Below are 17,090 nucleotides of genomic sequence, written 5' to 3'. Positions count from 1 at the left end.
ATATGACAATGTTGGGATGGGAAAAATCAAGATGGCCTATTTGGCTGGTTCAGCTCAAATCCCTTTAGAGCCTTAAGAGGGCAGTTTAAGCTACTCCTCAATCAAAGTCTGGTCAAGGCTGTTAAAAAAACCCCTCCCTGCTCTCCCAAAGGGCTGCCAGTGTCACACACACACACACACCAATAGATCTGATAAAGGCTGCACTAGACTCCAAGTCTTTTTTTTTTCTTTGTGAGCAGACAGAATGTTCACACCCCAGACCTCTGATGCAATCTGGGATGTGAGAGGAGGGTGCGTGACCCTGAGAAAACGGACATCTGCCACTACGATGTGTGTTCCCGGGGGGGGGGGGGGGGGGGGGGGGGGGGGGGGGGTGCTGTTGATACATTTCACAGAGGGCGCCAGATGTGCTACGACCGGTACTGCTATAGACTCATTCAAATATCACAGCTGGTTCTAGGTCAGCTCCTGGACTCCTGAACCAGTCCTGGTCTCCGTACAGTGGCGATGATCTGTTTTGGCCCACACTACGATTTGAAAGAGCACTGGCTCATTTTGCTCCGAGTGTCACACAGTGCTGGCCTGTGTGATGGTCAGAGACATCACCTATTCCGTAATCCATCTCTGCCTTAGTTTAAAGCAGGTCAAGGAAGTTGGACAGTGTGTCAGTGTGTGCCTGTGTATTCATGAGCATGTGAGTGTGCTTGCGTCTACTACATGTCTATCTATGTCTGTCTGTGTACACACTTGTCTGTGTTTGTGCGTTCATTGTGAATGCAAATATAGAACTCCTGTCCCACTACAGTCTCCCCTCTACTCTTCTATCAGCGATCATATCCCCTGTCTGCCAGCTACTACCATTTGATGTCAATCAAATCAAATTGGATTTGTATAGCCCGTTATGCAACGTCACAGAGGGCTTCACATACGGACATAGAACTGCCCCTCAACCAACCTAAACCCCTCAACGAAGACATGGAAAAACTCCCATAAAAACTCACTTGAGGAAAAAATTTAAGAAACCTTGGGAGGAGCAATTCAGTGAGGGATCCCCTCCTCCAGAGACGGTTAGTGAAAGAGAGGAGCAGAATACAGGCTAAACATAGTCATACAGCAGGGAAGTGTCAATGGGTGTTGAAACACCAAAATCCAGTGTTCAACTTGGGTCAGTTGGTAAATGTCAGTATAAGCAGAGGTAGCCACAGGGCGGCTGGGGATCGGCGCAGCATCACAGGCCAGGGGGTGAAGAAAGGGATGTAGCGAGTTAGTAAGCTCTCTGTCATCCTGCCTCTCTCTATCCCTCTCTTTCTCTCTCTCTCTCTCTCTCTCTCTCTCTCTCTCTCTCTCTCTCTCTCTCTTTTCTCCATCTCTCTTTCTGATACATCCTGGTTTCTATGAAAATGACGAAATGCAGAAAAGAAGACAAAGAAAAATGTTACCAAGGTCAGATGCTCACGCTGTGCAATCAATCCCGTTTTCAGCAGACCTAGCAGCCAGTGTCTGGTTGGCTGGCTGTAGTTCTGGCCAATCAGGGCCATGTCCTCGCTGCAAGCGGGCTCTCTGCACATCCTTGAGAAAAGAAACACTGTGTCATCAGCCAAAACAGGACAGAAAAAAAGGTTGTGTTTCTCGTGTAGCTAGCACTAGCAACAAGAAAGAATGTCACAGTAATAACCAACAACATAGTGATTAGGTCACATTTTGAGTTTGACTAAAGATAACCTGTAACACTTCCTCTTGGAAGTCCAGGGGGGAAGAACACGGATAGCCGGAAGCCATGCTGGATGACTCTGATGTCCCTGTCCTTGCCAAGCTTTGGCATGGTGACTCGGCCAAAATGATTTGTATTCCAAAGTGCTTGCCGAAGGAAATGTCACATCAATATGTATTTTTTCATTGATTGGATTATCAGTGCGGTTTTAACATCTTGTTTTTGAGCTATCATATTTGCGTATGTTCATTTCAGTTCTAATAGGATGAACTGGAGTGAGGCACTGTGAAGAAAAGCAACATTATTTTCTTCTTTTGCACTATCAAACTGAAACTCAGTTAGTTGTAAAGTTGTTGGCAGCAGACCTAGATCTGGAGGAGTACATTTGTACAAACAAGCATTTTGTACTAGAAAAAAACTATGAATGACATCAATAAGTAAGTCTCCCTCTCTTTATCTCTCGCAGACGTGTGTAACAATTCACACATACACACGTGCGCCCACATACACACTTAAAAAAAAAAGTGATTGAGTGGTATTGTTTCAGGAATCCATTTCAGCGGCCTGTGGAGTTAACTGAGGAGTGTGATTGAGTCAGTAACGGTGTGCAGTCTGGGGCTCAGCACAGTGTGATACCAGCCCCACGCACACAGCAGACCAAGACTCCTGCTCCACCTACAACCATCCACACACCCACACCCACAATGGTTTCATTTAAATAACTGATTCCAAGTGTTTGCATCTCCCTCCCTCTCTCCCCCTTTCTCTCTCTCTCTCTCTCTCTCTCTCTCTCTCTCTCTCTCTCTCTCTCTCTCTCTCTCTCTCTCTCTCTCTCTCTCGCTCTCTCAGAGGATTTCACTTTAGCTTGAGGAAGAGATGGAATGTCTGAGTATTGGACATTGTTTTTGCTTTGGTTGTGAAGACATGGTGTTTAGTTCTGTATGAAATAAATAAGCCCCCCTCTGTTGTTTTTCTCTTCCCAGATCCGGATTTTGCAGACTTGGGAGTACCTGCACCTCTACCCTGTAGGTATACTCCCTCCCTCCCTCTCTCCTCTTTTTCCCCCTCACTATCTCTTTACCCCTGCTTATCTTTCCCTTCTGTATCTCTTCTCGCTTTTTATCTCCCCATTTTTTAATTCTTCCCTTCTCACACCCCCACCTCTCTCCCTCTCTTAGTCTCCCCCTTTCTTCTCTCCTCTCTCCCTCTTTTCCTGTCTACTTTCTATCTCTCCCTATCCCTCGTTCAATAATTTTCTTGTATTGTGCTGTGTCATGTCTGCTATTTGTTTTGCGGATGTCTTTCATCCTACCAAATGTGCACACGTGTGTTTAACGCTGCTCACGTGCATGTCGCCGCTCCAGTCTGTGAGTTCAACATGGGCGGACCGGAGGGGATCGTGGAGTCTCACCAGATCGTGAGAGACGGCAAAGCCTTGGCTTCGGAAGCTGTGGACTGCAAATGGTACATCCGTGCTCCGCCACGCTCCAAGGTTAGTGACAATCACACAGACACACACCAACATCCTTGATCAAGTTCAACTCTTTTATTGTCAGATGCACAAAACAGCACAGGGTCAGACTGGGCACTGAAATTCTTATCACAAGACAACGCAAAGCAACCTGGCATAACCTGACACATAAGTACACTGAACATAGATTACATCTATGATAAGATAAAATATAGTAAACCTCCTAATATACAAATAATATACAATATTCAATATAGTATACTGAACCTCTCCATATCAATGTCAATTCAGAAGCCTGATGGCCCTTGGAAAGAAACTGTTGTCCTGTCTGCATGTGCGAGACCGAATACTTCGGTATCGCCTGCCAGACGGCAACGGGGTAAAAAGACTGAAGGATGGGTGGTAACAGTCTCTTCAAATCCTGCCAGCTTTCTTGAGGCATCGTGTGTGGTAGGTGTCCTGTAGGGCTGGGAGCTACCTGCCCATGATGCAGTCAGCAGACCGGACCACACTACATAGGGCCTTGCAGTCACACTTTACTATGCACATACACACATCATTATAAAAAAGCACACACCAATATTAAAACACACACTCCACCTTAGTAACACTAGCCAATACACAATACACAAACACCACTCATAATCCTCAGTGTGTTATGATCAAACCTATTTCTGTCGCACGGTAGCACACTCCAACCCCTTTAATACAAATGATCCTCTCACCCCGTTCTGCTATACACTGCAGCACCCGTACACTGATTCGAGACCCTTGTTCAGTGGGTGTGTATGTACGTGTGTGTGTGTGTTCCTGAATTGCCTCGTTATTGTTGTTGTCAGTGTGGTAGAGTTATGACTTCTCCTCCGGCCCACAGCAGTTCTGTGGTTCCTATCTGGAACCCTGCATTACTTCCTCTCACCACACCTAAACAAAGATAGCTGCGGGACACAGACACACACACACACACCGCCACCTCAGGTTGTAGACAGATGTGTGCTCTGGTAATGGGGAGGGGGGGGGCTGGTAGAGAGATTGGAATCAGAGGAGGGGAAGAGGAATCACAGAGAGGGGGGGTGGAGGCAGATAGAGAAATAGAGAGAGTAATCAGAGAGAGACATACAGAGAGAGTAGGGTCCTGGCAAAGGTCAGTCAGAGAGCAGTAGGGTTTATTTGGGGTCAAGCCCATTTTTTAATCAGCGAGTTGTTGCCAAGGGAGATAAGGAAAGGAGGGGGGCAGAGGTAAAGAGAGAGAGAGAAAGTAAGAGAGAGAGAGGGAGGAGGGAGGAGGGAGGGATACACTGAAAGCTTTAGTGCTGATGAAATAGTGCTGCTGTGTAGTTTGACCCTGAGGCCTGCAACAGCCCGCATTTGTTTTCTTTGCCAGTGTTCTCTACACAGCCCTGCAACACTCTCTCACACACACACACACACACACACACACAGGTACACACACACAGGCACACGTCACACCACATACACAAACTCAGAAAGCCACACATACATACATGCATTTAGTACAGCGCACAGTACGTCAGCACCATCAAAATGCCAAATTGAGTCCATAATGTCTCTTCCGGTTCTGTTTGGCGGTTAAGCCTGCATGTCCAGCCCATAACAAGACCAGCATACTTGTGCTATTCTGCAGTCGTCCATGTTCCTCAGAGACAGACGACGTGACACGGTACTAACGACGTCACCATTTGCCTCTCTAAATCAGCTCCCCTTAGCGTCACTCTCCACTGGAGAGGACTGCCCTACTGCAGACTATGTGGACACTGGACAGCTTTCTGGGTTAGGAGACCATTCAACCGAGTACCATCACTAATGAAAAGCACTGGTTGGTTGGCGGTACTTACGATCCTATCTGTTCTGCCTAGAAAGAGCTGTTAACGGTCTTTTCACACAGCCTGGCTTCGGCTAGGCCGGGGTCTTATACAATGTACACACACACCCCCTCGCATGCATGCAAACTCACTCCCATGCGTGGGTAATGAATGCTGGGCACGGCTTTCGTTCTGGAGCAGTGTGATTATGGCATGGCTGGCTGGTGATATGTGTGCTAAACGTGATTCATCGCCACGGCAATTGATTTGGGTGTTATCTGATGTCCTCCAAGACTCGCAAATCAGAAGCGTATGTCCTTGTCTCCCGTCAAACGCCCTTTTTCGGACTCAGACATTAAAGCAGGTCATAACTGCACCGGCTACTCCATCCAGATCCAGTTCAGTCCAGTTCACTCTTATCCACTGTTTCCTGTGTGACCGTACAGGAGGCCTGTTTTAAACGCTTTTCTCTGTTCAACACAGCTTCATTGATTTCCTCCATTCTGTGTGAGTGGAACACTGGCTGCAAGCACCGCAGTGCTTCCAAGGAGAGCTCTAAGTCACCGTGAGAGCAGGACGGCGTGGGATTTCACGCAATTGTGTATTTGTGTTTGGGCACATGCATGTTTGCCTGTGTGTGTGTGTGTGTGTGTGTGTGTGTGCATGGATGTGCGTCAAGGTGATTGAGAGTGGGGGGAAAAAATAGAGAGCGAGGGAGAGACATGTATCTTGCTTGCTTCGAGTCCATGTCATATTTCTCTCTGCAGGACTGTCTCACAAGGCAGGTCAGAGGCTGACAACTGTTGACATGGACAGACAGGCCACCAGTTAGATCAGCTCGTGCACCAATCTGTCGGCCTCCCACACAAACACACCCACTTACATTTCATACTTAGTCACTCTCATAAACTCTCCAGCTTTCCTTTCCCCTCACTAACCCACATCAACAACCCCGCCCCCCCCCCACACACACCCACATCAACTCCCCCCCAACCCTTCCACACAAACACACTCTCTTGTTCTTCCTCTGTCTCTGTTTCTCTCTATACTGTAACATGCTAACACACACACACACCCTACACACATACACATACTTGAACACACACAGAGACAAGGGGAAAATGGCAAGGTTGTACTGGGATGGGTAGCGTTTGTGTGTGTGTGTGGGGGGGGGGGGGTAGTGTGAGGGTAACGGAAAAGACCTAAAACTCCACAGATACTCTTCTATCGTTAAATAGTGTTAGCACCTGGTGCGGTATTTTAATAGTCTACTAAAACCTTAGTGGAACCACGCATATAAATCTATTGCTTTGGCCTTCTCATTAATAGCATATTCAGTGTGGGTCTCTGGCTCCTCTAGCTGTTCTGGTCCTGCTTCACTTGGTCAGACTAAAAGCTCTCATGCCCATGTGCTGCACATGTCTGGAACATGTGTGTTGTCTGGAACATGTGTGTTGTCTGGAACATGTGTGTTGTCTGGAAAACGTGTGTTGCCTGGAACGTGTGTGTTTTCTGGGCATAACACAATGCCTCTTTCCATGGCCAAAATGGCAGAACTATAAGCATTCATTCACATTCTAACAAATGAAATGTCTGGAGGTATAGAGGCAGGGAGTGGGGGGGGGGGGCTGTGACTGTGGGGTTCTGATGCTCCGCCCCTTCCCTCCGGCAGAGTAGCCCAGTGATGGATGCAGCGTCTTTAACAGGTGCTGCGGAATCGATGAGGTTCCATTTTTACGCCACGGGAGCACTCCCTGATTGTATCAGCCTGATCTACGTCTCCCGCTTGGTTTCACAATGCGGCCCATTGACTCATACCTCTTCCCCATAGGCTGTTCAGTGAGATATCTGCTATTGTTATTATGTATGTGTGTGTGTGTGTGTGTGTGTGTGTGTGTGTGTGTGTGCGTGTCAGTAAGAAATGCTCATCCACAGAACTTTCACACAGGCTGGCAGAGAGACAGACATGCAGATAGCCAGAACATCCACAATAGACACACTGCGCGGCTTCAGCGTTAAATAAACCTTCGCACCCGGGATGTTCCTAGACACCAGGCAATTGAACCGATTCCTGAAAAAACATAATGAGGGTAACAGGAAGTGCTGTAGGACAATGACAAAGGTGGATGTGCGGAGTTCGCTTCCTCATTTGGCATCAGCCGCTTGTCTTCCTGTCGGGCCGTGCTGACATTGCAAGGTCCATTAGGCACCTCTCTCTGCAGTTTAGGTGTGGCTGTCTCCACGTCAGGGAGCTGAGCAGGCCAGCTCGTTAGCAGTGAGGAGGGCACGTGTCAGCATGGAGATGGGAACATGAATGGGCCAACTCAGCTTGATGAACGAGTGACAAGCGAGTGACAAGCGAGTGACAAGCCCCGATGTTTGAAGCGAGTGTCCGTTTCCAGCCTGCTGGGAGAGTGAAAATGTGGTCGATTTTTTTAAAGGTCGAGTAAAGAACTAATGTTAAGATGTTGCGTGTGATTAAGCTGTTTTAAAATGTACATGTAAAAAAGGTTTAGTCTAAAATGCCCTCTGGTTAACACACTGGTTAACATACCTCCTTATGTGTCATGCCAAACCCGCTCAGCCTTCAATGAAAGCAGTTTGCTCAGACCCTGTACGTTTTGATGGTACATGTAGATAAGCGTTTCATCTCCCAGACAACAGCAGAAGGGAATGATCAGTGAGCAAACCCGACAGCCTCTCTCTCTCTCCTTTCCCCTTCTGTTCCAGTGACTCATCTTTTCATACGTTTCCTTCCTGTAATGGCTTTGTACACATGTTGTCGCCAGCATAGCACTGCTGTTCCTTATTGGTGAATCAGAGGCTGAGGAGCTGACAGAGATATCCACACAGTCATGATGAATGACTAAAAAAGCTGCTCTCCCTCTCTTTTCTTCATTGTTCATTCAATCGTGTCCCTGCTGCCATCCTCACTCCTCCGTTTCCCATCGATCACATGTCCGTCTCTTTCCCTCCTCATCCTTCCTGACTCCTTCCTATTCCTCCTTCCTATTTCCTGGCGCCATCTTGCCTTTATCCCCGCTCTCTCCCTCGCCCATCGTATCCCTCCTTTCCCTCTCTTGAACTCCTCTCTATCACCCCCCCCCCCGCGCCTCCTCTCGTACAACCTCACCCCGCAGATCTACCTGCGTTTCCTGGACTACGAGATGGCCAACTCCAACGAGTGCAAGCGGAACTTTGTGGCGGTGTACGACGGCAGCAGCTCCGTGGAGGACCTGAAGAACAAGTTCTGCTCCACGGTGGCCAACGACGTAATGCTGGTGTCCACGCTGGGCGTGATCCGGATGTGGGCTGACGAGGGCAGCCGCAGGAGTCGCTTCCGCATCCTCTTCACCACCTACCAAGAACGTGAGGGGCCGCTGCCACTTCATTCACACGCACGCACACTACATTTACATTTATTCATTTAGCAGACGCTTTTATCCAAACAACTTCCAAGAGAGAGCTTTACAAAGTGCATAGGTCACTGATAACAACAAGATATCCCCAAAAACCTTGCGGGTAGCCAAAACATGAAGCACACATTGTGAACAACCAAAATAAGTGCCAAAGGGAAGAACCATAAGGGCATGTAATTAAACAAGTTACAATTAAACAACATGAATCACTATAAGTGCAAGTGTACCTGTGGAAAAGTAGGTAACAGTAAAATAAAATATTTCACAGTGAGTACAATAATTTAAATCAGTTACCACTAACCAACAAGAACAACAAGTCTCTAAGCAAGAGTCGTTGTGATCCTTGAGGAAACTAACATTGGGTCCAGCAAACCATTCCTAAGTACCGTTGTACTCCCGGAACAAGTGCGTCTTGAGCATTTTCTTTGAAGGTGTGGAGACAGTCACACTAGATAGTCACACTAACAGTCACACTAACACCCAAAACACCTAATACACACACATACACACACTCGCACACACACACAGTCAACAACGTGGAATTCCAGTACACGTACGTGAACTCACACATACCCCCTGATTTGATGTACACACATTCATACCACCAACCAGGGACATAAACGTAGATATTTTATTGAGCGTCTTCACTGCATATCAGCGAGCCTCACCAGCATGAAGAGAAGGCACCAGCAGCACTGGATACGCCACCTAGTTGAGAGCCCAGCCGTAAACACATTTATTGGAACATGACCTGTCTAGTGAGGGGTACAGATGGGGTACATTAACACCTCTTCCCCCCTTCCCCCGTCCTGCCCCTGCCTAACATGACCACCCAGCCTTAAAGGGAAAATAAAAACAACCCAGCCGGAAGGTTCTCTTTAGCGGTGGCCATTAAAGAAATCTGGGGCGGGCCCCGACGGTTCATTGGTGCCAGTTTACGGCTCGGAGACGCAGCAAGTGTGCCGGTGCCAGGGTGGCGAGGTGGCGAGGGGGCGGCCTCGGGATCACATTGAATTTTACAGCCATTTAAATGATTACTGGTGACAGGAAACAAGGTTTCCATTAGAGGAGAGTGCACCCCCCAACAGTGTATACTTACTAGGTTAGTCATGCAGCTCTACAAACCTGTCTCCATCGTGTTACAGTACAATGGCTATTAAATCAGTTTTTGACTTCAGAAGCAACAATTTATGTCAAAGGGAACCGTTCCCAACATCAACACCAATCCACCAGCACTAGAGTGTTGCTGTAGTACAAGAATAGAAAATCAAGACCATTTTAAGATGAGACTAATGTGTTCACGCACTCCAATTCTCTTGAGGACTGTCACACCAGAGAAGGAAAGAAAGGGCGAAGGATAGAGAGAAAGGGGGAAAGAGTGAGGGGAGACAAAGGACAAAGTGGGAAAGAAATGGAGAAGGAGGAGAAAGCGAGTGACGGACTGGCAGAAAGAGAGACAAAGAGAGAAGGAGGGCGAGATAGTGTACATGCATAATCGCACATGTTCCCATTGGCGGAGTGGTTGGGGGCTGACAGAGATGGGAGGTTTGCACCCAGCGAGGAGGGTGAGTCTGCAGAGGATCAGAGAGCGAGTCTGGGGAGAGGATACTCAGTAGCTCAGGGTGAATGAAACACATTCAATATTAATCTCCTGTCAAAGCTACACACACACACACACACATACTGTTAACCACCAACCAGTCAATAGGAGTATAAGGCGAGGTGTGTATAACTTGAATGTATGCGTGTATGAGCGCGTACATGTCTGTTTGTGCTGGAATGTGCAAGTGTTTCCCTACTACTCTCTTAAAATGCGTGAGTGTGTGTTTGTGCATGTATAAGTGAGCGGGCGTGCACTTGCATGCGAAGGAGAGAGTACTGTAGGAGGGTCTGTGTGCGCGCTCTCTTGAATAGACAGCAGTTGTTTGTGTTGAAGTCAGTGTCGTCTTTGTGAGGCCTATCCAGTGAATGAAGCCTGGATGTCTTGTTGCCCGGGCAACACTCTTGCCTAAGTCACTAAGGCGATACCCAGCTAGACCCTACGCCTTTTGAGCTGCACTTACAACCGCCATCACCACACTGCAGCATCCCTGTCAACACAGCTGCAAACATGCACATCCACCCAGAACATCTACATCAAGCCCCACAGAGCGACTAGCACAGTGTTACTGGGTCACTGTTTGGACTGGGGGTAGATTTGAACTGAGCATAGAGATCTGAACGTGATCTAAACGCGCGCACGCTCATTTTCACAGCCGCATGCACCCTCAAACGCAGGCGAACAGAACAGACCCTAGCAGCATTGTGAGTGACAACAGACAAAGCTCTATCATAACCCAGAATGCAATTATGGCCCGAGTGCTTGAGTGACACCTCAGCTGCCAGGAAGTCGCCGCACCTCGTCAATACCCCTGTTCCCCCGGGTCGGAGATTGAAGTCGTCCATGACTCCACTTCACGCAATCCATACAGAGATTTCCTGTATGGATCCACCCTGTCTTGTTAACCGTCTTGTTAGCTAGGTGGGCCATATGGATTGTGGTTGTGCCTAGGTATCTGAGGTTATCTGTAGGCTATCAGCTTTAATATGCAAGGCATATAAATTCTCTAGTTGCATTTTCGCCGGGTGGATTATTTGTGCGCGCTAGCAGCTGTGTGTAGCTCGTTAGGTATGCTGGTGGGTTTAGATGTGTTGGTTCTCATTTGTGCTCAAGTCAATACTGTATATTAGCATTTTTTTACGAGGGGAAATTGTGCACGTACTGTATAGACATGAGCTTTAGCCTGATTTAATACAGTTTCGCCGCAGTAGACTTCATAGAAAAGTCATCACTGTCTGTTTGAAATCCAGAGTATCTAAGCCAGTCTAGCCAGAGAGTGAGAGAGAGAAAGAGAGTGTCTGTCTGTATACAGGTCTGTGTGTGGGCAAAAGGCCACTTTATTACCAAATGTCCCAAAATTAATTTAGCTGGAGATTAATGCGGATCTAGCTCTTAATAAAGTCTGTGGCACTCTGGTGTTCTGACTGGAGACAAGAGACTGCTTTCACTCTCAGCCTGATGAGGAGGAACAAGAGCCCCCTCCGGTGGCGAATACCGGAACAGCGTCCAAAGACAGAGGACAAGAAAGGTGAGATGAGCAGAGGAGAAGAGAGAGGGGGCAGGGCGAGCAGAGTGATAGGGAAGAGGGGGAAGTGGTGGGGGGATGAGGTAGAAAGTAGGGAGGGAGAGTGAGGAAAGAGAAATTGATACAGAAGGAGAGAAGGAAAGGAGAGTAAGAGGGGGTGTAGATAGATGGAGAGTGGGAGAGAGAGAGACAGAGAGAGATAAGTCATTCTAATTCAGGCTTTTATTATTCACCTGGGATGAGTGCAGAGATGAAAACAGCCATACATCATTGAGGTAATGCTGCCCAAGCCTGGCCACTGGGCTCTCCCTGGCAGCTGGCTCTGTAAACCAGGAAATGTGAAACCTGTGTGGGGGGGTGTGTGCGGTGTGTGGGCACGGAACATTCCCTTAACAACTACTGTAAATGACCATTATTATCATTATTGACTAACCACCAGTCCTTAAATACTGTCATCCATTATGTTCCCACGTCCATCAGCATAATTATAACGTTTGACAGCGTTGGAATTGTCTACTAGTCTTAATTTCAAAATGTTAAATTTTTACTGTACATTCCATAATGTGTTATGTCCTTAAAATTCATAATTTATTATGAAATGAAATGTCATTCAAACTCAAGCTTGTTTTGTCTATGTGGGTGGTTGCTCATGTACTCAAATTTGATTGGTCATTGATAGCTGAGCTGTATTTGGTCAGTAGGCCAGTTAAGTACATTAGTCTGATTGGTTACAGAGGAGATGAGCCTGTTTTCTGTAGAAGTCACCTTGGCTTTTAAGTGAGAGTTCTCTATGGCTGGGATACATACGTTACCACAGGGTTTTTAATTGGATAACTTCCTACTATACCACCCTGTTGCAACATCTGTCACTTATATGATCTCTGTCACTATCGTCATTCCTTCAAGCTTATGATTGTCTTCTGGAGATCTGGCTTGTTCAAGAACTTTCTTAGGTTGGAACGAGATCTTTTTTTCTGGTAAACAAAGGGCTTTGGAGTGCAGCTTGTGTGGCTTACAATATTGACTGGGTTTTATGGTTGTGTAAATAACATCAATATTGTCTATGTTCTGGTCTCCCCAAGCCTGGAAGTGGTTTAGGCAGAGGAGAAGTGCTCTCCGAACCAGTCCCTCACAAGGCCCTGCAGTCTAGGCAAATGTTTGAAGAGGAGGATGAAAATTCATGAGCAGATGGGGGCAGGCCAGAAGTCTGATTCGAGTAATGCTCTTCCAAATTCAAATCTGTAGCAGCACAACAGCTCTTCAGATTTGTCTCAAACATTGGGTCATGTCGCCTCATATTTTGATGTTCGCCTGGTGCGTCGGATTTCCAACCACAGGAACACACATTGCCTGGCTGGTCAGCTTGTCGGTTCAACACTTCAGGGCATAATAATCCCATTTCATGTTTGATGTATTACCTTTTGTCGGGTTTTGTGTTTATTGAAGTTTCTGTCTGTTTCAGCTCCGTGTGAAGCGGACACGTTTTTCTGCCACAGCAACATGTGCATCAACAACACACTGGTGTGTAACGGGATGCAGAACTGTGTCTATCCCTGGGATGAGAACCACTGCAAAGGTGAGAGGTCAAATCCCAGCTCAGACATGCCCCATACTTAGCAGGATTCATCTTCTTAATCAAAGTCATACTCAACATGTATATAGTCTATATCGTCAAACCAGATCATCTTTAGTCTCATGTTTTCGTTCAATAGTGACTTTTCCTGACCTGGTCAGTTTTCTTCAATCCCTCTTTCGGAGTCCTTTGTTTATATCTTTAAATCTTCGTCCTATTATCCTGTCACGTGATTTTCACCCTGTGTTCGACCATCACCGGCTAAACAGACCCTTACTGAGATGCTCATTCAGGACTTCCCCAGACTCTTCTCAGCCCCACGGTCAATCAATAAAGCCTGTGTTTCCACTGATGACTACAAGGAGTGTGTGTAGTTGTGGTTCCTAGACCAGATCATAGATGCCATAGATAGACAAGCTGGAGGAATAAAGACTCGGCCCTCTCTGGTCACTCTCCATGTGTCCTTGTACATCTGTTACTCCGGTTAAACTCTGGGCTCTACTGGCCTCTACTCAAATATTGGCTTCTACTTCTGCTTAAACACTTGCCTCCCCATACTCCCCATGATTGAAAACAACCTGTAACTTAAATTAGCATTGATGACCATTTCCAAGGAAAGGTAGTGGCTTTCTCCCCAGAAATGTGTAGGTGCTTGATAAGCAATGAAGATGAAATACTTCAAAATACCTCTACTTTCTTCTGCCTGCACTCAATAATAAGTAATGACCCTTAAGGTAACAACACCACAACTGGGTCAGTGCATGCAAGCAGAAGGAGAGACAAGGCAGTTATACGTTTGTCTAAAATAACCTAACCAATGATAAATGACAGCCAGTAAGTTTGCCGTGTGTGGGCTTATTCCTCAGCCATGCTAAGCCACTTGTACCTTTCCCATCAACGAGCTGGGGTTGAGAACCTGCATTCATGTACTTTTGCTGCTCAGCTTGTTTGCAGCGTCTTCTCCTCGTCTGGCAATGCATGGAGATTCCGCAGTGGCTACATCTGTCCTCATTAGTGGTGGAAATGTCTTTTTGTTTTTTTTGTTCCTCCACACACTTCTCTTCCGTTCTCATCTCTCTGAGCGTTAGCGCTGGCTGCTGGAGGGAGGAGACAGCAATGGAGCAACAGAGCTCCGGCTACATCCACACCCGGTGTTTAAATGCCAGATTTCTCCCTGTAGGCAGGTCCTGTACACACTGCTAGTTCTCTCTGCTCTTTGTGACTTCCCCAGTGAAAGAGCTGTAATTTTACGGTGACCTTTGGATACCAGATGCTGTATATCCCTGGACTAATGGAACAACATCCTGCTCATGACAGTTTTTTACATGTTAGGAATCATCTTTACACACAAACTGTATTTCGCCCATCTGTTTGAGGTACACAAGTGTCACTGTAGCAATATGGTAGGATCTTTGGTTGAATCTGTGCATCTGTTTCCTGCGTTTGTGTTCTTTGGAAGACAGCACCACGCAGTGGCGGACCTTTAGAACTGCAGAATGTTTGATATTTACCAACTTAAGTTTCTCCGCAGCACTTACTGTTTTTCTCTCACCACCTATCTCTCTTTCTCTGGCTCCTCTCCCTGTTCTGTCTCTCCCTTGCTCTGAGCAGAGAAGAGGAAAGCCAACATACTGGACAACCTGAACAACACCAACGGCACCATCATCGGCGTCACGTGCTGCATCGTCCTCCTCCTCCTCATCGTCTCCGTCATCGTCCAGATCAAACAGCCCAGGAAGAAGTACATCCTGCGTCGCGAGGACTTCGACCCCACCATGTTCCAGGAGGTCTTCGAGCCCCCCCACTATGAGCTGTGCACCTTACGGAGCGCCACGGCCGCCACGGCCTCGGCCGACCTCGTCGACCTGGCGGAGGACTTTGAGAACTACCACGCCCTGCGGCGTTCCTCATCCCGCTGCGTGCACGACCACCACTGTGGCTCAGCCTCAAACCCGGGCTCTGCCCACCTGTCCCAGCTGTCACTGAGCGGGCGGGGCAGCCGGGGCAACCTCAGCGCGCGCGAGGCCGCCGCCCTCCTCACAGACCTCCCCCCACAGCAGCCAATGGCGGTGCGGCCGCTGCTCCCGGCAAGTGGCAACCGTCGCAGTATCCTAGTGATGAAGCACAGCTACTCGCAGGAGGCGGCGGACAACGGCTGTGACCTGGACGATGACCTGGATGAAGTTCCAACCACCAGCCACCGGCTAGCACGCCACGAGAAGGCAGTACAGCGGTCAGTATCCATAGATTTCTGAGGGAAGACAACCCTAGGTTTTTGGGGAAAGTTCCGGGGAGTTCTTTTGTCACCAAAACATTAATTAATTATTTTTTAGTCTTTTTTTTTTACCCCAATTCTTTTTTTTTGCAATGTCATTCGTCTGATGATTTATTATCCTTAGCTTCCTCTTCCTCTTCTTCTTTGCTTTGATATTTGATATTTGTCCTCCTCCTATCACTGAAATCTCTGTGATTGTTTTGCAAGGGCTATGATAGTGAGGCCTAACCATGACCCCCCAGCCTCTACCTCCACCCACCCATGCATGCATAGTCCCCATGAACACCCCATGAAAATATCCAGCTAGGTCATCTAAAACCCCTACTGGTTGATGGTCTGTTACCACATATAGAACAATGCATTGCTTGAGGTTTGTTGTACTTGAGGCTTTCAGACAGGTTCAAAGACAAACCTTTTTCTAGAGGTTTCTATGTTTCCTATTAGTCTATTTAAGGACTTTAAAAAAGGGCTGAACTTGGTGCCTGCCACTGATGAAGAGAAAATATTTCATCAATATGAATGCAAATGCAGTAATTCTAAGTCATTTTACCAACTCAAAATGCTAGTTTTAAATTATAACAATCAACATTGACTGGGACATTTGATCATGTTCAATGTTTTGGCATGAACAAGAGCAAAAAAATACTATTTTATTATGTACCTGCACCTTGACTGCTTGAATTAAATGTTTACACGAAACGCTGAGGTATTAAAATACACATTTCTTGGAAATATACCTCCAGTATATACGTCCTTTATGTGCATGCACTATGTGCTTTATTCAGAATGTCCTGTATACCAGTTTTGACTATCAATACCAAACTCAGCATTTTTTTATCAAAGTCTGCATGCAAGACTACCAGAGCAACAATTTGCTCTGTTTACATGAAATGAGGTTTGATGCAGTACAGACTACAATACAAATATGCATTATAAACTACGATACAAATATGCATTATATGACTTCTCTATGCAAAAGTTTGATATTAAACGAAAGAGCGATGACATTGCAGGTTCTGCCTCATTGGCTCATTGAGCAAACATGAATCAGAGTACAACACAACTAGGGTCTAAAAGGCAATCTCAAGGTAAGCACCCTTATCCGACAATAAACATGTTTCCATGTTTTTGTGTAGTTATCGTTTGCCCATGTAAGTCAGTGTATCAGCCATGAAAAATTTATTGTGAATTACTTTCTCGTAAATTTTGCTCTTGGTTTTCTGTTTGTTTTGACTTTTTACTTTGGTCATTTTCATCAAGATGGTAGCCCTTGCTTGCGTCCATCTTGCCCTTGTGGTGGATTTCTGTGAAGTGTGTCTGTGTTTTTTTGACACAAGTTATGTCCTCTTATTCCTGAGAACATAACGAGATTCACTAGTATTCATTAAAGCATGGACTCCAATCATATTTTGTTGAAACTGTGATGAATAAGAATGTGTCTAACCTTATGACCTTCTATCTCTTCTAGCCTCAGAGCACAAACATGTACATCGTGTTCACAGTATAACTTCATCATGAGAACACACTGATAGGTTTTGTTCAAAGCACATACAGTATATTATGGAGATACTGTAGTATAAATTACACATAAATATCATGAGTTACGGTAATTCCCAGAGTAAGATACTTGTAATATTATTGGCATAGGCATTTTGGGGATTGTACTCAACTTGAACTGAATTAGTCTGAATCT

General features: G+C 46.5%; 1 protein-coding gene across 1 annotated transcript in view; it reads left to right on the top strand.

Moving 5' to 3' along the window:
* Positions 1 to 16,471, top strand: part of neto1l (neuropilin (NRP) and tolloid (TLL)-like 1, like) — a 41,727-nt gene extending 25,256 nt beyond the window's left edge. Inside the window, exons 5-10 of the mRNA XM_047023957.1 lie at positions 2,695 to 2,736; positions 3,076 to 3,203; positions 8,146 to 8,374; positions 13,012 to 13,125; positions 14,734 to 15,355; positions 16,411 to 16,471. Of these exons, the coding sequence (XP_046879913.1) occupies positions 2,695 to 2,736; positions 3,076 to 3,203; positions 8,146 to 8,374; positions 13,012 to 13,125; positions 14,734 to 15,355; positions 16,411 to 16,471 (1,196 nt within the window). The remainder of the gene's footprint in view (positions 1 to 2,694; positions 2,737 to 3,075; positions 3,204 to 8,145; positions 8,375 to 13,011; positions 13,126 to 14,733; positions 15,356 to 16,410) is intronic.
* The last annotated feature ends 619 nt before the right edge of the window (positions 16,472 to 17,090 follow it).

Source organism: Hypomesus transpacificus, chromosome 8 (genome assembly GCF_021917145.1).
Source record: "Hypomesus transpacificus isolate Combined female chromosome 8, fHypTra1, whole genome shotgun sequence".
In the NCBI taxonomy this organism is placed as follows: domain Eukaryota; kingdom Metazoa; phylum Chordata; class Actinopteri; order Osmeriformes; family Osmeridae; genus Hypomesus; species Hypomesus transpacificus.
Note: the sequence above shows the minus strand (reverse complement) of the source record. Positions and strands in the feature narration are given on the sequence as shown.